Here is a 25,198-nt window from a genome sequence, read left to right on the forward strand (position 1 = left end):
TTTAGTAGTGGATCACTAGGGACATGTCTTCATGTGCTCATGGTCAATTGAACAATGTTGTGTGGAGAAGAACTGAGAGCTGTTCTGTTGACTGCACATTTGTTCTTTACATTAAAAAAAAAAGAATACAACTGCCAGCAAAAGAAAATGCTCATTCTTGTGTGAGCTGGACTTCATACTGCATATGCCAGTGTATTGATTGCACACTGGTTGCTCAGGTTCCTAAGACATACATTAGCCAGAAACAGAGAATGCTCATTTTCATGTGAGCTGGGTTTCGTACAATGGTAAATGGACTGCATTTATATAGCGCTTTTATCCAAAGCGCTTTACAATTGATGCCTCTCATTCACCAGAGCAATTAGGGGTTAGGTGTCTTGCTCAGGGACACTTCGACACACCCAGGGTGGGGGATTGAACCGGCAACCCTCCGACTGCCAGACAACAGCTCTTACCTCCTGAGCTATGTCGCCCCCCCACGTATTGTGCATGCATGTGTATTTTTTAACAGAGAACAGTCAGTTCAATGTAATCCCAAATGGAAAGAATCAGGTTAATCATGATGAATGGCAAATGCTGTCGTTCAGGGCCTGTTGTGTGCATGCTTAACAAAAAATAAATAAATAAAAACAAAAACGTATCAATCTTTAGCTATGGTGGGCATTTTTACACAATTTTTTTTACAATACTTTTGAAGGACAAGTCGTGCTCAGAGCTAGACATGCACATTGCCAGGAATAATGCTTAAATTTATAGCCTTGATGAGTCAAGTCAAGCGAATTTTTCAGCTCTGTTCTTCTGTTGTCTGTTCCACAAAGAGCATTGTCCTTACCACAGCAAATTTAAAAGGTTTCTTTTTTTTTACTTTCCTGCCAGGTTTACCATTGAGCAATTAATGTGGCCCTTTCAAGGTGCCTGCACCGCGTGTAAATCAAGTCGGGTCTCAGGAGCCAACGTAAACACACTTCACTTGGCGTTTCCACATTTGTCATGCAACTTTGCTACTTTAATCTTTGGTGAAGGACAGAGTTTGTGAAACTGCGTCACCCCGCTTGTCTGCTCAGGAGACACGTGGGCTCTCAAAGGTCAAGCAGTCTGCTACGGTATTGACCCGGGGAAAACTCGGCGTTCGCTGCCGGCAGGTCTCGTAGATGCCCCGCCCCAGGAACAGTAGATAAGCATCTCTGCTTCACTCTCCACAGCAAACGCAGATGTGTGTTTTACCGGCAAAACAAATTCTCTGCCAGGCCGTCAGAGGTGCTCTCCAGAGTGTTCTGGGATGGCTGCAAAGTGGAGGAGGCTTCCTGTTAATTGAGATGGGGTCCAAATCAGTGGGAACATCTGTTTGCTAACCGCTGGTGTTGTTTCCCAGCCTTCTCCGTATGCCTTATTGCTGCTGTTGTCCCCTGTCTGCTAATATTATCCTCATTAGACGGCTTCTTCTGGATGAGAAGAGGCACTGCTGTTCTCTGACTCATTCCTGTGTACTCCTCCCACAGGTCCCCATTAAATTCCCATCCCACATTACACCGCTCTCTTCAGCGTCTAGATCTTCACTCAGAGTGACCAGGGCGGGGGACACGGGGGTGGGGGACATATGCTTGAGCCCCCTGTGGAGATAAGTTTTAGGTTAACTTCCTCCAGCATATGGTCCTTTTTTGTAGATTTAACCATACATGAACTTGGCAAGCAAATTTGACTGACCTTTTTTTTTTTAATTTAAAATATTTATTCATGGACTCATTAACATTACAAGCATTTTGTTCTGTGATTCTTTCTTTATGGGGGTGAGTCCATGTTATCTAGCTTTGGTACCACTCAAACTTTTTTCTTTTTTGTAATTGTGTTGTTTTAATTCAATGAGAGTCAAAGCTTCAGAAATGATAATACCTTGCTGTTGTATGAGCAACGGAGACAGGAGGAGACAACACTTAGAATGCATGATCCACAGAGCTTCCCCCCTTTGTGTGATATGCCTGTCAGATGCAAGCACTAGGCCTGAGTTTAGCTGCTGAATGGTATATAACACTATGCCTTGTGCTGATAATGAATCTGTACAATCACTTTTTTGAAGAATCATCATATCATTCATGTCCTCTATTTTGCATAACTTTCAGTAGTGCACTGTTGGACAAGAAGGTTAGAACCTGCACATGAGAGATGGTGAACAATCATATCTTAATAAATCCAGTCTTGGCTCCTGCCCTCAATATTTTATGTAAATATGTAATCATTAAAATGGTTTGCTATAATGATTGTATTGAAATATCCTGAAAGATGCAACACCCCAAGCTATTATAATGGTATTATATCACCACCTGTGATGCATGCTAAACCTCAAGGTAGGTTACTGTCTTACATGATTAAGTTGTCCTTGAGTTTTCAGAAAAAAAATGTGGGCATCATCCTGTCTATAAGTATGGTTCCATTTTAGCTAGCTATCCATTCATTTCAATGATAATAATGTCAAAAAAAATTAAAGTGTGATAAATGGTGTGGCATACATTTAAGATGGCACAAATTTAAGACTGCCCATGCCTGTAGCCCCGTTCTAGCAGTGATGAATAATGTAATGTGTTCATGGCTATGAATAACTGTTACGTAATGAGTGTTGTACCTTATCGGACGGTGTTTTGTAGTTGTTCCAATGACCTTCGGTATGCACTTATTGTATGTCGCTTTGGATAAAAGCCTCTGCCACATACATGTAATGTAATGTAATGAATATTGATCAAGCAGCACAGGCACTAGCATTTTGACCACATTCAGAAAACTTTTTCAGTCAGTTAAGGTAAAGAGGTGACATCAAGTAGCTGGATAGCTAGTCAGCTAATTAGCAAGCAACCTGCGTGCTACCTTAATTGTTAATGAAATGTCCACTATACAAGCTGGTTAGCTTACTAAAAGCTCAACTCTTTTGTCGGTTAGCTATGTAACAAGCTATGCTGATAGCGAGATCCTGTTAGCAACCCTTAATTCATATCAATCCTCTACATTGTTTTTGTGAGCATTTTTCATTTTTCAATGTCTTTCCTCTTCTCACAAGTTGTCAAAACATGGTATCCTCACCCAATTTTCACCTCTGGCACCCTTCGCCTCTTAATTCACCTTCTTATAATTGGACATCTTGGATTTTTTAAAGTCAAATTGCATTAGCACTCAAATTGCATTTGAGCCGATTTGACGTGCAAGATTGAACAATACACTTAAAAAGCCTTTTAAGTCTGAAGTTAAATTGGGCCGACTGTTCTGACAAGGATACCAAAAAAAAAATCTAAGCATTTATGAAGCAATTAAAAGAAGTGGCAGGCAAGGAGTTCTGAGCTGGCAAGAAGGAGGTGGTTTCTTTTCAAGCAGAGGAGTGGTTTCATTAAATGTTTTATTAGTATTTACTTATTGATTGTTCACCCCCTGGGTGCAATTGAGGTAACCATAAAGAATTACAGTAATGTAGGTAGCCACACAAAAGTGCAAAAGGCCTGCCTTCAACCATATCAATTGGAGGGGAAGATACATGGATTATTCTCCATCCATAACCCACTCTATTTCTCCTCCTGTCTTCAGTCGAGCGCTTAATGCGAACTAAGTTATCTAAACACAGCAAAAGTAGACACTGTATGTTAATGCCCTATTGCTCGGTACCCATGTGCCCATATTGAGATATCAGGGCACGCTAGAGACTGCAGCTGTGAGCCTGTTGGCACTGACATAAGGCAAGAAGAAAAAAATCAAACCCTCGCTTTATTGGAGAGGAAAAGGGAAAAAGCACAAACAAACTCAGGGCTGTTTCCAGGCCATAATCTTTTCTCTTTTTTTTCATTTTCTCCCTTCCTGCCTGCAGCCTGGTTTTGAATGTGTGAGACTGATAATCTCAGATGTGATCGCTGAGGCAGAAAGGCGACTATTGAATGTCTACCATTCTTCTCTTACGAGGCTGGACCACGTCGGTCCATGGGTCATGCTAAAGTTCAGCTCCGAGCTGAACTTATGGAGCCATGCCTTGTCGTTTTGCGTTAAACCCTCTGCAATGATATTTGCCCCTGTTTGCCAAGCACTCACTGCATTGTGTTTAAGCAACAGTAATGGGAATAAGAGCTCTGCTCTGTCAGAGTGCCCTTTCAGTTCTGAATAGAAAATACATTAAGTATTCGAGAAAGACATTTCCGTGGAATCGTGGGAATGCCATGTCAAACACCAGCGATCAAGAATGGAGGAATTCTCATGACCTCTGACATGTGTTAATCCATTGAACAGAAAAATTATCTTATTTATCAGAGCATATAATGACTTTTACACCCCACTTGGAATATTTTTCAAGGAAGCATTGACTGTGGCCATTCTGTGTGACTGCAACAATTTATATTTGTGTTATTGTGTTCTGTTAATATAAGTCTATTCTTTGAGATGGAATGCAATCACTCATATAGCCAGGGTTCGAATTACGGGGGGAATTGGGGGAGGTCTAACCCCCCTAATTATTGCTTGGACCCCCCCAAAAGAAGTAAAAACAACAGGTTGGGGGGTTCAAAACATATCCTTCTTACCTGTAATCGTAAATATTACAGTATATTTCCCATCAGTGGCGTCACTAGGGTTGTGTCTAGTGACACCCCTGATGGGAAACATATTGTAATATTATTCTGACAAGGACAAGTCTCTAAAAAAGGATATTAGCTTTCTTGGAATTTCTGTCTTGCACAAAATCAAGGATTTACAGCCTTGAATCCTTGGATGCTGTCTACTTCATTCTTCTGTATTAGCCTGTGAAATATGATGACACCATATGATTTTACTTTTTTGTTGTAATTACAGCATGTGCTTGGTTGTGAGTAGTCTAGAAGAGTGAAGCCTTCTGACGTACTGTCCCACAGAAAACAGTATTGTTTTTTCCATTAATAATAAGTGTGGCTGATCCCTCACTGGCCCATCAAAATAGCTTAAAGTGTCAAGTGAATTTTCTAAACTGGGCAATTTATGGATTAGCCAACCATACATAAGAGAGAAACAGCACTTTCTCTCACCCAGCCAATCAGTCAATAACTCCTCCTGGGCAGGCACCCCCAAACCACGTAATCATTCAATTAATCAACACATTAAGCAAGTCAATCAACTATGATTGACTTACTTATTGAACTGATTGAACATCTCTGTGGGCCCTGGCCACCAAGTGACAACATATTGTCAAGGCTTCCCTACCATTTAAAATACAAAAACTGAAAGTATTTTGTCAAAATATGGTCGGAAAAATTTAGTTTCTTGACTCTGTTTTGTCATATAATTAAGTCTTTTTGCAATAACTAATTATTTATTATTATTATTATTATTATTATTATTATTATTATTATTATTATTATTATTATCCATAGTAGTAGTACACAGTAAAATGTCCAGTGTTAATTCAACTCTTAACAGATATTTCAATTAATACTGATACAGCTGATTTAACACCTGGACGTTTTACTGTGTAGTAGTAAAAGTAGTAAAATATGTTAGATAAGAAATATACCATTGGGTCAAGAAAGTGCCAGTCTAAAACTAGTCTAAAAGACAATAAAAGAATGTCAGTGTAAATTGTTCATTGTTTCATTTTTCCCAGCTCTGACCCACCATTCTTAACCAGTATAGCAGTGTCATCATCATCATCAGTTAGCGATGACAGGCTGCTGCAAGGCATTGGCGACAATCATCTTTAAAGCGGGTTATTTGCTTTTCTAGTCAGGGTACACCAGTGTGACCTGTCAGCGGCAGCCTCCTTGAGGTTATGAGGTGCCAGGCCTGTCCATCTGAGGTTCATCTCCAGGTTGCCCCTGCACCTCTTCTTTGGTTGGCCATGGGTGCTGCACCAGTTCCCCATAGAAGAGGCCACGGTGATTATTTTGCCCTGGGCCTGGGCATTATGCATCATGGCTCTGCCCGTGAAATTAGACACGCAGGTGACTGACTGGCTGTGCAATGCTGTACTTTCTACGACAATTTGTGCATCACTGCCTTATATTTTTACTTTGTTGCTTAATTCTTTCCTGTGTGTATGTGTTTGTGTGTTTTCATTCAACAATTCCTGAAAAAAAGTGTGTGCAGCAGTAGCCTAGTAACTAGTCAACACCAAGCTAGAACTAATTGGTGCAACACTTTGGTGATGTAATTATTCACCATTAAGGAAGTTATTAAGCATATTTTGTATCAGGGCCAAGAAATGCTACTGAGAGTGTTGATCTCTTTGGGTTAGTAGACACAGGCTAATGGTGCAGAAGCAGCAGTGTTTTAGTTGAAAAAGCAAGAAGAAGATTATGATTGTCACAGATTATTAGCAAAAGTACTGGTGCGCACCCCATAGCCGGAGTTGAGAGAAACACAAAATAATTCTGTGAAAACTGCACTGTCATCTTGGAAGTCACACAGCAGAGTTCAGAATAGAAGGAATTATTTTGATTGTAGCTTTGAAGGAAGGAACTGAAGGACGATTTTATGAGTAACTGAGAGATCAGGTGTATTTGCCCGTCCATACCCCGCCCCTCCCCACCATAAACATTAGAACAAGAAGTGATATGAACTTCAGGAAACAGCCTGCCCAAGAGAAACAAAACAAGTCAATTTCCTTTTTTTAAGAATTCGAATAAACTGTTTATGTCTGACTTAGAAAATTATGCAATGTCATTTTACCTCTCAGGACATTTCTATTCTATTTATTTATTTATTTATTTTTACTATGCAGACAGCCTTGGTATGCAGCAAATAGAATACATGGCTCATTGGGTCTCAATGGGAGAATTTTAACAGCAGTCTACTTGCATTATGCTCCCCAGCCATGTGAAACACAGTCCTGCTACAGGTTCGGAAAAGCCACTTGTTCCTCTGAAGCCATTGTAGTCCTTTCTGTAGCAATGCATAGGCTACCTTGTACTCAAACATGATTCAGACAGGGACCAAACCCTTGCTAATCCATTCAGTGATAAATCAAATGTGTCCATCCTGCTCTGCCTAACGCGCAGCTCCCTAATCTATCAAGCTGCTGCTAATAATTTGCCTGTGTTTTACCAGATGGACAGATCGTTTCATGCCAAAATAATTTATTTGCTCAGATTTGAACGTGTCAAAGCATAACTGGGTTTTCTCCCACGCAAGTCATCCAGTGTCCAATGTGGAGCTGCAGCTTGCCTTTCCTTTACCTTTTCTTTTTGTGCCCGTGTCAGTTCAGCCTACTCACATTTCTCCTAAGGACTTCTAAGTGGGCTGGGGGCTTCCTTGTGCTCTGAGCGCTTGATAGACAAGTGGTGGGCTTGCATTTTGCTCTAAAAAATGGAATTTTTGCAAGGTCCCTGGCTTCTGTTGCAATGTTGCGTGAGTGCTACTAAAATTAACTCATCCTCTAATTAGTAATAAAAATTATTACAGCCAAACCTTTTATGGAAGATTTAGAGTAATAATTTAAAGTTGAACTTAGGTTTCTATGTACAAATGGGATATCTACACTGTGCATACCCTCAGGATATTAATAAATTCCACCATGGTTTTTGACATGTATCCCTCCAGTGTGATTTACACAAAATGTTGCCGCAAGCATATCATATTATGCTATGGTTTTTGTTTACTGTTGTGTGGGTTGAGTCAGTACAGCTTGGCAATAGGCTTAACTCTAAATACATGAGGACCACAGTGACTCTGCAATTGCATGCTGTTGTTCTGCAACCTGAATGTGTGGTAAAACTCTTGAAGCACAGCTTGGTGTATGGCTGTTCTGGATTTGTCAGTCTTTTTTCTTTTTTCCCATGTGGACTTACATCCCCTCACATCGAACACTTTAAACTGATATGCGTCAAGGCACTGCACTGCATGTAGGTGTTTAGGGTAGGCAGTTTATGCCTCTTAAAATGTCTTTGTATTAAATTACAGTAATTAGTGGGTGAACCATAATGAGTAAGGACATTATGATTTATTTTTTGGCTCTGAACACATTAACTACTGAAATTATTGAACATATTATTTAAAAATTCTATAAAAAATATATCAGTTCTTGTGAATTTTTTTGTTTCAAATGTGTCACAAAGCTCTGGATAGAGTAGGCCTAGTTTTTTCTAGAGGAAAGTGAAAAATGAAAAACCCTGGACCATTCAGGGGGGAAAAAATGTTTCTTGACCTTAGAAAAGGGCAGTCTAGAAATCATCCTAGAAAATGGTGAGTATTCAGTATAAAAAATATGAATATTTGAATATATCTGCACATATATCTGATAACTTATGAATACCTCAGTTCATTGCATTAATTGAGAGACTGTTAAATAAAACCATTTTGTTGGATGAAGGCTCATTGTAAAACAGGAAGTGTACTACAGAGCGCCAGTGGAAGGAGACCGAACGGCGGCTTCCCAGGTGTAGTGTTTACCACGCATCATCAAGCAAAGATGGCCGCACTGGCTCCTCGTTATCATCCATTCCAGTGCCTTCATTACCGCCGGAGTGAATTGAACCTCTGTTTGCCGATAGACTTTTTCAATCAAGCGGCGTGTGTAAATGCTGGGTGCGTCGGGGGCGTCTGCGTGCGTGGGGTGCGCTGGGGGACGCGCGGGAGCGCCGCGGGCTGCGTGGAGCGGGCGGCGAAGACTGACAGCCCTCCCGGGTTCCGTTCGCCGCTCGACGCGCGCTGCGCGGAGGGGGGTGGTGGGGGGGGTGGCGGCCGACTTCGGCGAAGCCAATTCCGCATCAAGGGCTAAGGGATCACGGCGCAATCTCACCGAACCTCGGTAGCTCTGTTTCAATCATTAATGAGCGCGAGAGAGAGGAGGCAGTCCTCCTATTTTTGTCCACTGTTTACAGAGAGTGTCTGCTTGAATTAGGCGGAGCATGTGCGCTCTCTCCCTTCGGGGCGCGTTACCGCTGGCTGGGGGGAGCGGCCTCAGTTTAGCACGGCTACGCTCTGGACCGGTGGTGTGGTTCACATGCAAATACCTCACGCGGCCCTGAATAGAAATTATTTTGATAAATGTCATTTAAATGTCATTTTAACCAAATTAACGCTGCATTTGCAGCAATGATTTTTATTATTTTTTTTAAACACGGACGTATTCATTAGCACAAAGGTAATCGATAAAACATAGCGTTTTTATTCGAAGGGAACCTTTAGGATGAAAGCTTCACCGAAGGAATTTCAGAGGGAGACTCAAAGAGCTTCTTTCATCATCTTTTTTTGCGTCATCTTTTTAAATAAAACATGCCGTTCCCTTAGCGAGTCCTGGGAAGGGGGGTATCTAATGAGGACGTGCAGTGTGTGGGTGAGGGAAGAGAGAGCACATCACACAGCACAGATGGCCGAAAGGTATTTCTCTGCATTTCATCGAGCCAGTCAGGGTAACAGTTTGCCATTTACAGTCAAACACCTACAAGAAATAAATAATAGTGTGTCCGTGCATGCATGAATTTGTGTATGTATGTAAATGTACATGTGCACAAACATGCATTTCAATCATGTCAGCATTATCCATAGATACATGATTATTATTATTATTATTATTATTATTATTATTAACTCACAAAGCTCTTTTTTGTTACACACTACTGTATCTATCTATGCAATTGGATATCAAGTAACTCTCTCTCTCTCTCTCTCACACACACACACTCTCACACACACACATGCTCTACCTTTTGAAAATAGGTCTGCTTTTGATCAGTGATGTTCTCTGAAACTCGTGTCTATTTCTTTAACTGAATGTCAGTATTTGAATGAGCTACTGTTGTAAAAAATAAATTGAAACCCTGTGGAGCTGTGTGACTGTTATGAAAGTCAGTTCACCTGTTTTGGTTTTGAAATTAAACTCCTCCGCACCCCACTGCCGACCACACCAACCACGGCTGCATTCCCTGGCTTTCTGAGTCAGGTTCAGCCATTTGGAACAGCAGAGCTGTTGGCCCTCCCCAGGTAATGGTCAGGATCCAGATGTGTCCAGGATTGCTTCCTCGTTGTCAGGCTCCCCAGCACCCACCCCCAGCCACCTCTCTCTGCTGCGGTCTCCCTGTGTCCCCTCAGGCGTTTGTATGCAGTTTCAATCATTTATCTGTCACACATTTAACTGCCCTCTCTACAAGGCTCTCTTAACAACCAAAAATGTGATTCTGCCACCCCATCTGGCTCGCTAAAGCAACACACGGCCAGGAATAGAATCCTACCTCCTCCCTCCTGCGTTCTTTTTTTTTTTTTTTTGCTTGAATAAGATTTTTATCCAAAACAAGCCCTTTTCAGATTCATTTGATTTATAGTTTATTAACATCCTGACCATTTTAAAGCTGCTTGTTGTTAGCATCAAGTGTTCTGGTGCTGAGTACATACAACTGCAGTGATTCCTTGGATGCTATGGTGGAAATGTGCGTGGAAGATTCATTTATATTTGGGGAGGAATTTTGGCAATATAGTCCATTTTTCTTTTTATTTGTCATCCCCTGGTGCTTGCAGCATGTCTTGTTGTCTTGTGGTGCCTGAATATATATAATAATTTTCATCCCAGAATCTATTTTTGAGATGCAGGTAAACAGAGATAATAATTGATACACAATGGTTGTGTGAGCACAGTTGTGTATTAAACATAGAGTGAAAATGGAGAACGTTTAGAAGGGGTGTGTATGAAATTAGATTAGCAGGAGAATTTATGCAATCATGACGTTGAGATAACCGCGGATAACTTTAATTATTCCTCCCTTCTCAGCATCGACATTTGCAGCATCGTGTTTTATACACAGAATTATCATTTTTTCATTCCGTTGCACCATTGTTTTTTTTTTTCATTTCGGTAACCGCAACTGACGTGCAGCAATAGCCCAATCAGTGCTCATTAAGCCTGAAGTTCCTCAATTATTTTGAGCAAATCAGGCGCGCTAACCTGTTCATCTGACTTGGCTATCGTTTTCTCGCCTACGGCCATCTTCAGAAAAACAAATTGCATTCCTCCACATTGCAACTGGTTGATAAGACGGTGCACTTGTGATGGCATGCCGATTGTGCAATAATATCATCACGCATCATGTAATAATTAGAACACACGGTATGAAAGTTTATGATGAGAATAGCCATTGTACTCATTCCGCCTGTGATTACACCCATTTAGCTCATCATTTTGCCTACAGTCTAGAGATTACCCGGCCCTGTGTTAGGCCCCGTCTTGAATAAAAGATCTAATAATAATTGCATTTAATAATGCAATAAAGATTTCCGTCAAAAGGGAAAAGCAGCCGTTTGGGAGAGACTGAGAGCCGCGCGGAGTGACACGGACGGTGGGGGGCAGCGTGCTGATTGGCCCGCCGGGCGTGTGGGCATCGACTGCTGGACGTCAGGCTGTGATTAGTGGGAGATATCACTCTCACGGGGTCCGGGAGGGGAATCGATCCTGGGGCCGCGGTTCTGTCGATCAGCTCGTTTTTACTCCTCTCGCCTCCCTCCCTCTGTTTCCTGACTCTTTATCTCGGAGCAGCTGGTAGCCTTCCCAAGAGAGAGGGCCAAGCTGGGGCCGGTGTAGAGGAAGCTGAACTCCGGATCAGATCAAGACAGAGAGCACCCCGATTTTAAGAAGGGGAGGGTGCTGAGGGAGGCGGGGGGTGGGTGGAGGGGGCTGGTGTCTGGTGGGGGTGGCAGTTGCTAGACTGGGTCAGGAACTCATTCAAAACATTGACCGACTACCCGCTTCCAGATCTGGCGCCAAGGACAGCTTTTTTTTTTTCTTCTTCTGTCTTTCTCTCTTTCTTTTTCTGCCTTTAATTTTACTGAGCTGCAGATATCACAGATAAATCTGCAGAACCTCACTCAAAGATCTGTATCAAAGCGTGTTCAATTTGTGCGTGAAATGTTGGATTCGTTTGGTCTCAATGATTTCCACTCACTCTCATTGTTTCACAGCCAAGTGGCCCTGTCTCTCTGATCAGCTGTGATGTCTCACACCTTACTTGAAGGACTGGGTTGTTTCTGAATCATCTGCTACAACACCAAAGTACAAAATGTGTTGTAATTGTATGCAATAGTATAGTTTTATAGACAAGTAGATATATGTCATGTCATACATGTGCAAAACAATACAATTCTATGAAGAAACAGTATATAATCATTTGGGACAATCATCATACATTGACCAGTTGCAGTGTGGCATTGCTGGGTAATGCAGGCTGTTGCAGAATCCACCCAAATGCATATTTGGATAAATCTTTATGGTCTTATTTTTGATTTTCAGAAAAGATTTTCATTATTTTTTCAGTAGTTTATAAATGTAATTATATTTTCAATAAGCCAATATAATCCTAGCTTTGTTGCTCAATATTTTCACAATTATCAATTTGCAGTTTGCCGGTTGAGCAGTGCCTTATCAAATTAGTATGCAAATATTCCTGTTTTATATTCAGTGAATGTTAAATGAATACACACCCATTTAATTAAGAGCATGCAATGTTGTGTAGCATATACATATCTGCACCAGTGGCAGAATATTTTGACGTCAAAAGTGTCATATGATTGACATTCATTTCACTGCGAAGGAGTAATATCTTTGCAGCATTTTTTATTTGAAGAACCTCACATGTGCAGTCATCAGCAGGATGCTATAAAAAATAAAGATGACAGATAATGTAAACTCCCAATATTTGAATCATAGAGATCCTCATTATCCTTTGAGTTGAAAGAAACAGAGAGACACTAATACTGTAGGAGCCACAGAAATGTTACTGATGCTTTGGATAGAGATATTAGCATCCTAATATTAGAACATAACATCTGTAATCTGTGCCAAGTTTAAAGTTAAGTGGGCAATGTACTTTTCTTTAAAACTCCATCTTACTGTGATGGTAGTGAGCAGACACAGTTACTGTACTCGCTTATAGACAGAATTGTGGATGCTCACAGTTTGTCCAGCATGCAAATGCTGTGGAGAGAGAGGGATGTATCTCCTCTGACCTTCATTTTGACCTTATGGGGCTTACCTGTTATACGGAGTGTCTGTAACAGATTCAGGAGCTGAGGTAATGGCTGCCTCTTTCTGTGGTCATTTGTCTGATGGTCCAGTCCTGTTCCGTTTTTTTATGATTTAAGTACAAATGCAAATGAGCTATCATAACCCTTGATGCGGTAACAGATTCATGACTTATTTAAGACCTAGTATAACCAAATTAAGAAAATGGATACTTGTGGTGAATCATGTTTCCGGCTACCAGATACAAAAGATTTAGATATAAAAAATTCTGATTGAGCCTGTAATAAGAGAAAAAGGACACAAAGACTGTAACACAATGGACGACACAAGGAAGGGGAAGAAAATGATGTTCTTTTGAGAGATCACAGGCAGGGCTGACCTATTTTTTTTTAAGCATTTGGAGCCACTTTTCATTGTTAATAACGGAGCGCACAAAGAAAGAGCCAGCCTTTCAGTGCTCATTCCCTGCCAAAACGTGTGGCTCAAACCATGACCCGACTCCACCACCGAAACTAGGAACTATGAAATATTCAATGGAGCTGTCAACAGTTTGGAAAATGGCTCTCACCCTTTGTAACAGAAGAGAAATGGATTAAGATTCCCGAGAGAGAGATAGCATAAAGGGGAGTGTCTTGAGTGTAAGTGGTAGATGTACTGTAGGAAAATACAGCCTGCTGTAATTGTGGCTAAGCCTCGCAGTGCTACTTACACATAGCAAAGCAGGCTGCAGCAACAGACACAATGGGAATAAGATGAAAAGCACAAAGAAAAACTGTAGGAATTAAGCATGTTAATGATTAATCGATGATCAAGTAGTCTTCATTACACATTCACATTGACCAAGCTTAATGATTAAAAAGAATAATTGTATTTTGGGTAGCCTACCATTTTCTCATTCTGAGAAATGATGTCATTTCTCTTTCAGAGAAAACATAATGATTTAAATAGTAGTGATGGGCGAGAATCGGGAATCGATTCCAGGGAACTGATTCCAAACACGGAACCAAGGAACCTGTTCAAAATTTTAGAACATAACAATTCCAATCTTGTTCGTCGTCTTGTTCCAAGTTATTTCTTCCTGAGTGCTGATGCAGAGCTGGAGGTAATTGGTCTGACGATTCTGTGAATCTGACAGAGCTCAGAAGCAACTTCTGGCTACTTTTGATAGATGATTGGAAAGCACAGCGATCAGTGACACTTCACGTGACGCAGCACATGCTTGAAACCACTGAGCCGTTGAAAGAGAGTCGTGAATACAGGGTCAAAATGACATAGCTGTTCTCCGGTCAAAACCATACAGTTCTGTGGTAAAAACGCTAAACCCTCACATGATTTATGTATTCCAAATCTTGCTGGTGATTTGAATGCACGTTTTTCAGTAGGAACGCAGAGAGCTTACAGCAATTTATGGGAACTGGTAAAAACATATGCATTGATTTACAATAATCATATATGCCGACAAATTAGAGACTCTAAATTTCCCATAGGTATGAGTGTGTGAGTGAATGGTGTGTGTACCCTGCAATAGATTGGCAGCCTGTCCAGGGTGTATTCCTGCCTCTCGCCCAATGCGCGACCCTGCCCAGGATAAGCAGGTATAGATAATGGGTGAATGGATGGATATATGCCAACATATATTGGGTATGTGTATGTAGTCGCAAGAATATGGCATGAATTACCTCAAATTAGAGGATTAGTGTAAACAGCTGACTGTTGAGTCATATTTTCATTATGCTATTCACCGTACACCTCCACATGTAGGCAACCGTTGATATTATTCCCATAATGAGACTTGACTAACAAACTGTTTGTGAAAACATTTATGCTCATGACAGTGCAAATTGAGGGTTACATTTAGATTGACGGTGCAAATTGAGGTTCTTGACCCAAACACTGTAGTCAGTGTAACTACATGTGAAGCGGCTAAAAACCCTATTGAAAACATCTCATTTTTGACTGGCAGTAGAATCGGTGGTACTGCAAATTGATTTCTCCGATTTGTCTTCATTCCACTAAAATAGCAGCAGGCAGAGTGTGTTTCACTGTTGATGTGCCTTTTAAAAAACTTACTTTAGTAACGCTATGCATTAAAAGGGAGTAAGAGTACGCTACAAGTTAAAACCCATATTGATTGTTATTCGACTATGTGTTGCTAACTTTATTCATTATCTAACATTATGCTATCACCGAGTTTGGTAGAAAATAATGAGCTAACATGCTTTAACGCGCACTTTAACTTCTTACTTTTGAAAATTTAATCATATTTTACTCTACAGCACTGCTGCTACTAGCTGCTGCCACAGCTAGCGTTTGGAACTATTGAGACAAGCAGTCATCACTTTAAAAATTCTCTGAGCTGTGTTGTTCATGTTTTTTGCATTTAACAGCCATCTAAACAAACATTGTTCTATTTGATCTAATGCATTTTGAATGTGGAAGAAAAGAAACCCATTTGCAAAGGAAAACTACTGCGTCTTGTGTCACTTGCATTTTTATTGGTGACCTATAGGGTAGACCAAGGCAAGATGCCCCCAAATTACAAACTAGCTAGCTATACAATAAGCTAATAGTGCACACTATAATGTTATTGATGTTATAATATGAAGTTAATTAGCTATTAAACTGATAATAATACATTTCTTACCATAGGTTAGATATTGGTTTTTTTTTTAGACGAAGGCTTACCTACTTGCTACATTAGCTTGGCTTCTTACTCACACTGAGGGGGGCATATTCCCTACTACTTAAAAGTCCTACTCTTACACTCTCATAGATTCCAAAGAAATATATGTACCATTTTTTTGTTAAAATTAATGGATCACCACCCATATGATTCTCATATTAACAATAAAAAAGTATGTGTACATCCTTATAGAAAGCACAGGGACTTATTTCATCCTGTCAAAATATTATATTACCTTAAAAATCATTTCTTTTGATTTCTTCCCGCCACTAAAATCAGTTGGATGCTGTTCAAAGATTAGGAAGGCCACCATCCAAGAAATGTGCTGAAATAAAACTGGCTCAACCTAGTGGTCAAAAGGTGAATTACAGAAGAGGTGCATCCTGCCCCAGCTCACCCTATAATGTTAGTAAATAGAATTTAGCTTAATGCCTATCGATTATTCATTTGTTAACGTTGAGATTAATTGATCAAAAGAATTATTGCAAATTTGCATCCCTATTTGGAGTGCACTTCAGCCAACAGCACCCCCATGTGGCCTGCAATGTGACCCAACAGCTGATTTAGTAATGGAGCCTCCAACAAATTTGCGAGAAAAAAAAAACAAAGAAAAACCAGAGCAAATGTTTCTGAAAACAATGAATGGCTTGGTACACGGAAGCAGACAGGTCTTCAGTGTCCTTTCCTATTGCAAACAATGTTAGGGGCAGAGTCCAGTTTTAGGATGGACAAGGCTCAGGGAATGTTTTGTGGTTTGGGAATGCGCTGTGCTCAGAGGTCTGAGTGTAAAAGGCAGAGTGGATAGACATTCAGCTGATTTCATATGTAGGAGAGGCAGATTTGCCCTAGTTCAAGGTTCAAGAGCAACAACTTGAGCAGCGAATGGGAATCCTTGTTTCAGCTGAACAGAGGAACAGCAGCACAAACAGGGTTTGATCTCTGGGACAGCAAATCTTTTGCGTTCACGCCAACTCAAGACGAGATGAAAAGATGGGGAGAAGACTTTAAAGTGATTATTCGCTCCACCGTAGATATCGTGCTCAAAGAGTACTGCATGCGCCGAGATACAAGCCTAAAGCGTGTTCATACCAACATCCAAGATGGAGAGCGAGTCGGATGAATTTCAGCTGGATGTCGGCCAACCTCTCAAAAAAAAAGAAAGGAGTCTGAATTTGGACAAACTGAAAATTTTTCTCAGCGGTTTGGCAGCCTGGCAAGGTGTCAGTTTTCAAGGTCACCATGACCTCAAAACCGCCTGTACAGCATAATTGCTGCAACCCAATAATATTTTGGCAGCACAGATGACTAAATGATGCCCCGATTTAGCAGAGTTATTCTCCTCCAGCCAATGTTCCTGAGGGCATGGTTTTATAAAGGGAGACACGCACGTCGCATCACCTATGCTGCTATGACTTTCACCCCTGCCAAAAACGTGGCAATGAGATCATATCATAGGTATGGACACGGTGCTGTTTGAATGTGAGGCAAAAAAGCGTTGAGAATTGTGTGTAAAAAGCTCATGACAGAAGGCAAAATTTAGGCAGAATAGACATTTTGCTCTTAAAATGTAATCAATGGGGAGGGGGGGGAGGGGGATAAAAATATTATTACAGGAGCAGGTCTCCCCACTCCCAGTACACGTAAAAAATGTGACACCGGGTCACCGTTTTACAGGTGTAGTAAGTTATCCGAGATTTTCTCCCAACATGGAATCTGCTTTGCAGCCATTTAACCCGTGTCCTGAGAGTCGCAGGTGGCCGGGGCTGACAAACCGCACTGAAGCAGCGTTTTACTGGGGCCAAGTGAGTGATCACCTCAGTGCTCCAGACATAACTCACTCTGACCTCAATCTGCCAGCAAACCCTCCGTCTGATGGATCTCCTCACGCTTTAGGTACCTCTCCCTCACGTGTCACCCGTAACGCCGCCTCGTCCCTACTGTCTGTTGCCTTTTACACAACCAACAAACAGGAAAACATAAATGACACAGAGGAAGAAGTAGCTCCGAGCTTAAAGCAAGGCGTTACAAGGTCATAATTCAACATTGTGGGCCGGCAAAAGAATTTCATGCAAGTCAAAAGTTTGATTTCGGACCATTCTCCTTTTCCAAACTCATTCACGACTAAATGTCATGGATATTGTCCAAAGGATATTAAAGCAATCCAGGCAAGAAACACAAGGCCATGGTGATTGAAATGTGAGCAAGTGCTTACATTTTGCTTTCTGCGGGCTTCACAGGTTTATTTCAAAAGGGCTTTGTTTCTTTGTTTGCTTTTAAGAGCGGAAACCATTTAAAGCTATACTAAGCAACTGCTAACACACTTTAAATTCTTTTATCCTTGTATAAAGTGGTGACTGCCGTGCTCTTGCTTTTTTTATTAGACTGTACAGAACAGTAGCAAAACATATTTAGTCCTTCATTGTGTTGAAAGCCAAGAGAATAGCTTCAATCTGAAATTAATGTTTTGGTCCATTGGTCCTTGCTGTCGGATTGTGGTGGATGTTTTTGGCTCGTACTGAACTTTGTATTGAATTGGTCAGTGTGACTGCAATTTGGACTACAGCAGCAACCAACATCCCATTTCAATCACACAAAGTGGGATGTCAAAATCCAATGAACCTTCATCCAATGGAGTGAGCTTCTACAATAACGCCACACCAAAAGACATTCATTTGATTTAGGCAGGGATTAGCTAACAATCAAATGAAACAGGAACCAGTAGGTAATAGAACATGGGGTACTTTCAAGCAGCCTGGTTTACCAAAAATTTGCCTTAAAACCATAGGCTATTTTTCACAGCTGGACAGTAGAGACATCTATGAATTCAGCATCTTAAATTCTGTCAGGATAGGACTGTAGTCACTGCTGCTCCAGCATCCCTATTAAAATATTTTTCCCTTCTCCTATCCCAAATTCAAATGTTAACAGGGCATTTAATAAAATAATTAGTTTTGTGAATAAATGGCATGCACGTGTCATTCAGTTTTTCCAAATGTAAAGTGGAATTATATAGTGAGCATTCATAAATATGTGTTGTACTTGGGCTTTGTAACAGTCGTTTAATACAATTCAAATGGTGTTAATAACCTGGTAAAAAAAATTACGTCTATTATTGATGAAAGGATCTTGATTACCGTGATTAAACATCGACAGCTCCCAAGTATTCAGCCGAATGGGACATAATTGCAGTTAATGAGGGTGATTCACATCCTATATAATGATATGTTACTATATTTTCTTAATGGCAACAATAAACATGTCAGCGAAAAGACATTAAAAAGAAGTGCATTCTGTTATTAAAATGTGTTTTAGTATGCAAAATGCGCATCCAAGGCCGCCGTGTCTGTTGAGAGCAAACGAGGTAGGGGTGAGTGGCGGGAGCACTACTGCCAATATTCGAGGAGGCACAAGATTAAGTTAGGGGCACTGGTGCTTGAGGGTGGCTATTTTTCATCTACCGTCCCCCTCTCTAAACTGTGTTCTAACTGCGGCATCTGCTTCCCTTTTCCTGGACAGATGTGAGGCTCTCTTCCCCTCTGGAGTAGCCCAAAGAGGGCCGAGCCGCGAGAGTCGGCAGAGCTAGCGCACTGCCGCTTGCTGCTAGCAGAGAGTAGCTTCCTCGTATCAGGAGGCTGTTGCTGAAGCCATGCAGGTTCCAGTCTTTACTTCGGTGCCCTTCCTTGTTAGGCACCTTTTTGAGTTATAACAAAGTCAAATTCCAAATTCACACAAGACCAAATTGCACGCATATTGGATTTTACTTCAGTTTGACTGAAATTAAATTTCTGCAGCCCTTAGTTTCAAATATTGGAGAAAATATATTATGTGCAATTTATTCAGAATTTTTTATGTAAAAAAATGAATTATGAGAGTCGTTCTGAACCTGCTGCTGCCTTTTCCTGTGTTGCTGTACCAGCTATCTGATCCTGTGCTGAATTGTGAATATCTGCAATGTCTGTGTTATGTAAGTGGCCCATCCTCCACGGAGTTCTTAGTCGAAGGTGGTGAATGGCAGAAGCGCAGTGTTAAGGCAGTGTGTAAACTTCCACAATGCGCAGTGCACATTGGATTCGGGCCAACACAAAGAAGGCGGGAAGACGGATCAATTGTGCAATCAGGTAGATGATTGCGAGGAGGGGGCACAACGGGGGGACCGTGGGGGCTCGGGCAGAGCGAGGGGGCTTTTTTTTTTTTAAACGAGGTCCTGTCTTGCCGCAGTGTTCTGCGGATTCGGGCCGGTTTCTTCTATGCTCTTCCGAAATGCCGTGGTGTAAATTCCACGTACAGACGGAAATGACCAAAAACACAGAACTCCGTCCCCCGGACATTTACGTCTCTGTTGGTCAAAAAATAAATCCATCTGCGCATTCAATCACAAAAAGAGAATTCAAAACAAGAAAAAATATGTTGTGAGTGACAATTCAATGTGTGTATTCACATTGCAATTTTACTTATTTTTAAATCCAAAATCTTTTATTATTGACCATACTGTTTCTGGCATTGTGTGTGTGTGTGTGTGTGTGTGTGCGTGCGTACGTGCGTGTGTGTGGTGCGTGCGTGCGTCCGTGCATGCCTATGCATTTCTTATTTGTGTAATAGCCTGCATGCATATAAATCTGCCTCTCTTTGAATAATGAAGGATGTCATTTCTTTGTTCTGAAAAATTGCATTATTGAAATAGATTGTGACTCAGAATTCTTTTAAAACGGTTATGTGTGTGATGTAGGGGAGAGGCAATGATAATAATGATTTTAATAAAAATTTGAATTTAATGGATATCTTTAAAAAAAACGTGTGTATAATACAAAACAATAAAGAACTAGAAGCAACTACAGTAAAGAAAAAAACAATGCAGATGCATGAACTAAACTAAACCATTAAATAATAAATCATTTCTTACAGCAGGTTTAAAAATAAAACCAGGCACTGCTCTGATCTTCTCTGTTATTTCTTCTGCAGGCCTTTTTCACCGAGCCATTATCCAGAGCGGCTCAGCGCTGTCCAGCTGGGCCGTCAACTACCAGCCCGTCAAATACACTCGCATGCTGGCGGAGAAGGTGGGCTGCAACGTGCTGGACACCCTGGACATGGTGGACTGCCTGCGCAAGAAGAACGCCCGCGAGCTGGTGGAGCAGGACATCCAGCCCGCGCGCTACCACGTGGCGTTCGGCCCGGTCATCGACGGAGACGTGATCCCCGACGACCCGGAGATCCTGATGGAGCAGGGCGAGTTCCTCAACTACGACATAATGCTGGGCGTCAACCAGGGCGAGGGCCTGCGCTTCGTGGAGAACGTGGTGGACTCGGAGGACGGCGTCTCCGGGAACGACTTCGACTTCTCCGTCTCGGACTTCGTGGACAGCCTCTACGGCTACCCGGAGGGCAAGGACACCTTGCGCGAGACCATCAAGTTCATGTACACCGACTGGGCCGACCGCGACAACCCCGAGACCCGCCGCAAGACCCTGGTGGCCCTCTTCACCGACCACCAGTGGGTGGAGCCGGCCGTGGTGACGGCCGACCTGCACGCCCGCTACGGCTCCCCCACCTACTTCTACGCCTTCTACCACCACTGCCAGAGCCTGATGAAGCCCGCCTGGTCGGACGCCGCCCACGGGGACGAGGTGCCGTACGTCTTCGGCATCCCCATGATCGGCCCCACCGACCTGTTCCCCTGCAACTTCTCCAAGAACGACGTCATGCTCAGCGCCGTGGTCATGACGTACTGGACCAACTTCGCCAAGACCGGGTGAGTGCTGTCGGGGTCTAGGAACATTTTACTCTGTCACAGTTCATTAAGTGTATAATAACAGTGCGCTGACCTCCCCCAACCCTACCCCTCTCCCAAAGAAAAAAAGAAAAACTGTCATTATTTTAGAAGATTAATGCGTGTTCATTTACCTGGCTGGGAAGGGGACAGATTACAGTAGCCGGAGGTCAATTTGGTGATTACTGAATTAGTCAATTTAAAGGGATAGTTCACCTTAAAACAGAGTGTTATTCATATATTCTTTAACTTGAAAAATGTCTTTTGACCTTATAATGGCAGCTCTCTTTTTGCAGATTTGATTAGTTCATCAAAAAGGCTTCACAAGAGCTCATTTTAAATTCCAAAGGAAGTCTATGAAAAGAGCAGCTCCAGGTTCTACATTAAAATCTCTTCAGAACCACCAAATACCATGGACACGAATGCCATCATTTGCAAAGCTTGTTCACGGGCTGTTTGCTCAGCCATATTCTTAATGGTATAACTTCTAAAACTTCTGAAGTTATGTGGCTATGCGAAAGCACATGATACATCATCAGAAGCCTGAGAAAGAGGACTATTTATAAAACCATAGTAAAACTGTTGACTGTGTACTTCTACTTAGTGATTGATTAGCCTACACAGAAAGTTGTAAACATCTTTTGTTTTGTTGACATTTTCTTGGTAAACAATTACCTTTAATAGTTAATGTACTAATTAACTTGCTAATTTGAGGTACACAGTCCATGGTAGTACTACCGTTTATAAAAGACCTATTTCCCCAGCTTCTGTTGATGCATCATTTGTGGCCTCTTAAGCTTATTAAGCAAGCTTCTAATGCAAGCAAGATAATTTAGTTAGAAGTTATATTATTGAGGACATGGTCTTAACTGCTCAAAAAGTCTTCATGATGTTTGGTTTGCATATTTTAAGATTTTAAGGCAGAACCTAAGTTGGGTCTTCCTCATCCATAGACTTCCACTAATTCTAAGGTTAGGTCTCGCAGTGCTTTATGATAAGCCAATCAAATCATCAAAAGGACACTGTACAGCATCACCTTGTATGTTAGTTGGTTTTATTAAGTGAGCACATTCAAAATTATCCCATCGTAATTAAGATTAAAAATAAAAAAAAGATCTCACAATCGCCCTGCTAAATATGATTTAATATAATCTCTGAATGATATGTTATGATTAGTTATGATGGGCAATGGTTCCATATGCTTTTGTATTTCTTTGGGAATGGGTAGTGCCATTGTTAAGTGATTCTAGTCCCTCAAGAGACAGAATGTGATTGGTGAAACACACACGGACACACACACACACACACACGTACTCACACACGCACGCGCACGCACACACACGCACACACATACAAGCACACGCACACGCACACGCACACGCACACGCACACGCACACGCACACACACACACACACACACACACACATACAAGCACACACACACGCAACGCACACACACGCACACACACACACACGTACACACACACACACACTAGCCTACAGCAGTATCGATCACACATGCTCCCTTCAGTCGATCACTGTTGCCTGCAGCAATTTGACTATCTTTCTTTTCTTCCTTATTTGCAATTTTTTCTTTTGAGCTCAGTTTTGCCCAAAGCACAAAACAGCTAAATCCAGCCCAGTGTAGGAAGCACCGTTAGAACTTCGAACGCCTTATCACACCCTGCAATTCAAATTCAATGTGACAACCACCTGTACAAGAGGAAAATTGATTGGCAAAGGCTGGAGTCTTTAATTGTTTCCCTCTTACAACAGTCACCATAACATTGTTCTATAAACAGAAATGACATTCACGTATGATTTTGAATGACTGAATGTTCCCGATGTGAAAAGAAAGGTATGCGATTAACCTTTCATGAACTCATCTGTCAGGGACATCTGCTTAATATGTTATTGCACTTTGCATTCTGGGATGCAGAATAAACATATTGAAGTCCAGTTATGAATATTTAACCATGGATATTTCAACATTTTTAGAACTACAAAATAAAGATTGCTGTGTGGGGCTGCTGCATGGCTCATTCTGTTAAGGCACTGTTCTTGTGTCAGCGTGGGTCCCGCAGTCTGGCGTTGGCTGAGGACTGTGCCAGTGCCAGCCGCGGCCGCCAGCCCCGCAGGACAGGGCATAATTGGCAGGGAGGGATTTTAGACGGCAGGACATCCAGTGGCTGCCCACTAATCAATCAGGTGCCCACTGTCTGCCCACAAGTTACGCACGAACCTTTCCTCTCGTCCTGTGGGAGCTCATCTGAAGGACCGCTATGAAAAGTAGCAGTGGCTTGACATCGTGCATTTTGGGGTAGGCTCATTTATACATAGAGTGCAATTAAATACGCCCTTTGTTGAATTTGATTAAACGCAGTCGGGGACAGTGCCCACCCCACAGTAGCAACAAACATGTGCCCGTGTACAGTATTAAGTAACATTTAAACCTTGCAGTCAACAGGCTGTAATATAAATTAATCATGTCCCGCCTCATTAAAACTTGATTTTAATGTCGCACTTTGGTGGCTGCAAACTGGCTAATGACATTGTATTAAAAACCACTTGTCTGGCCCTGGCATTTTCAACGGAAATTAAAGCAAGAACTCTCCTCAGACGCATTGATTTCAGAAAGTTTTTAATTGAGGTGGAAGGAGCACTCAGTACTGGTGACTGCTACAAGGATTGCTTGGACAGGTTAGCTAGTAGCTTTGAAAGTGTTCCTGTCAGTCATCTTCCTGGCTATAGCTGGATAAGGAGAGTATGCATCCATGTCTTCTAAAGGCCCGCCCTCACCAACAAAACAATGTTCACTGATTTAACATGATGTTTAATTGGGGCAGTGCTATTTAGCATGACGTGTACAAAATGTACATTTTTTTTGCAACTTTGTCTTGGCCGCAGTGAACTGCATTGGGCTGGGTGAACAAGTGCACTTGGACCCATTGCACTTCTGTAAACACCGGCTTTGAATTAATTAGCTGCAAAGGTCTACCTGGCACAGATAAATCTGTGCTTACTGTATGAGATTAATAACTTTTTAAGACCGGTTTTTAGCTTCTCTGCCTTGCACTGTTAATGTACAGCTGGGCATGCAGGGGAAAAAGACTACATTTGTTTCCTACACAACAATGGCCCATTTCCATATTTTGTGGTTTGTAGACATGGACACAAAAATAAAATAAAAAAGATAAATCATTTTTAAAAAGTTAAACATGTCTCCGTAGTTTTGGTCTGTGAAAAGGTGGCTATATTGTCGGCTGTGATCTCTTTCAGCATCAAGTGATTTTAAAAAATCCACAGAAATGCGTAGGCAATAGCTAAACTTGCATTGGTCCATTGCTCTGAAAAGCTGATGATATTTTATTTAGATTTTTTATGGTTCTTGATCACTTGAAGTCATAACCATGTCTGATAATTGCAGTGTGTATACTAGTATTACCTTTTTACATTCATGTATATGTCCCTGTATGAAATATTTCTAATCAATACACGTGTATACTTTTTGGCTGGACCACAACAGTGGGGCCAGCCCTGTAAACGTGAATGTCTATGACTGAGTGAGTGATGAAGTTACACCGCGCATGTCTGTGACTGAGTGACTGACTGATGAAGTTACACCATTGGTCGGCCGGTTCGGTCCAGCCATATACTAGGTTTTGACCTGGTCTTGTCATCTATCTACACACTGTATCGGACGGTCATTACAGCTCTACCCATTGTGTGTGCATAATTGTAAAGCCCCCTTCATTTTTGGGGTATTCGAGGGGTTTACTGCGTGCCTGCACTCGCCCCATCCGTAGGCATT

General features: G+C 41.6%; 1 protein-coding gene across 3 annotated transcripts in view; it reads left to right on the forward strand.

The window, feature by feature from the left end:
• Positions 1-25,198, forward strand: part of nlgn3a (neuroligin 3a) — a 206,793-nt gene that overhangs the window by 174,598 nt on the left and 6,997 nt on the right. For all 3 annotated transcript variants that reach the window (XM_064328187.1, XM_064328188.1, XM_064328189.1), the window contains one exon: positions 20,580-21,369. In XM_064328187.1, coding sequence (XP_064184257.1) covers positions 20,580-21,369 — 790 coding nt within the window. The remainder of the gene's footprint in view (positions 1-20,579; positions 21,370-25,198) is intronic.

This window comes from Anguilla rostrata, chromosome 3 (assembly GCF_018555375.3).
Source record: "Anguilla rostrata isolate EN2019 chromosome 3, ASM1855537v3, whole genome shotgun sequence".
NCBI lineage: Eukaryota > Metazoa > Chordata > Actinopteri > Anguilliformes > Anguillidae > Anguilla > Anguilla rostrata.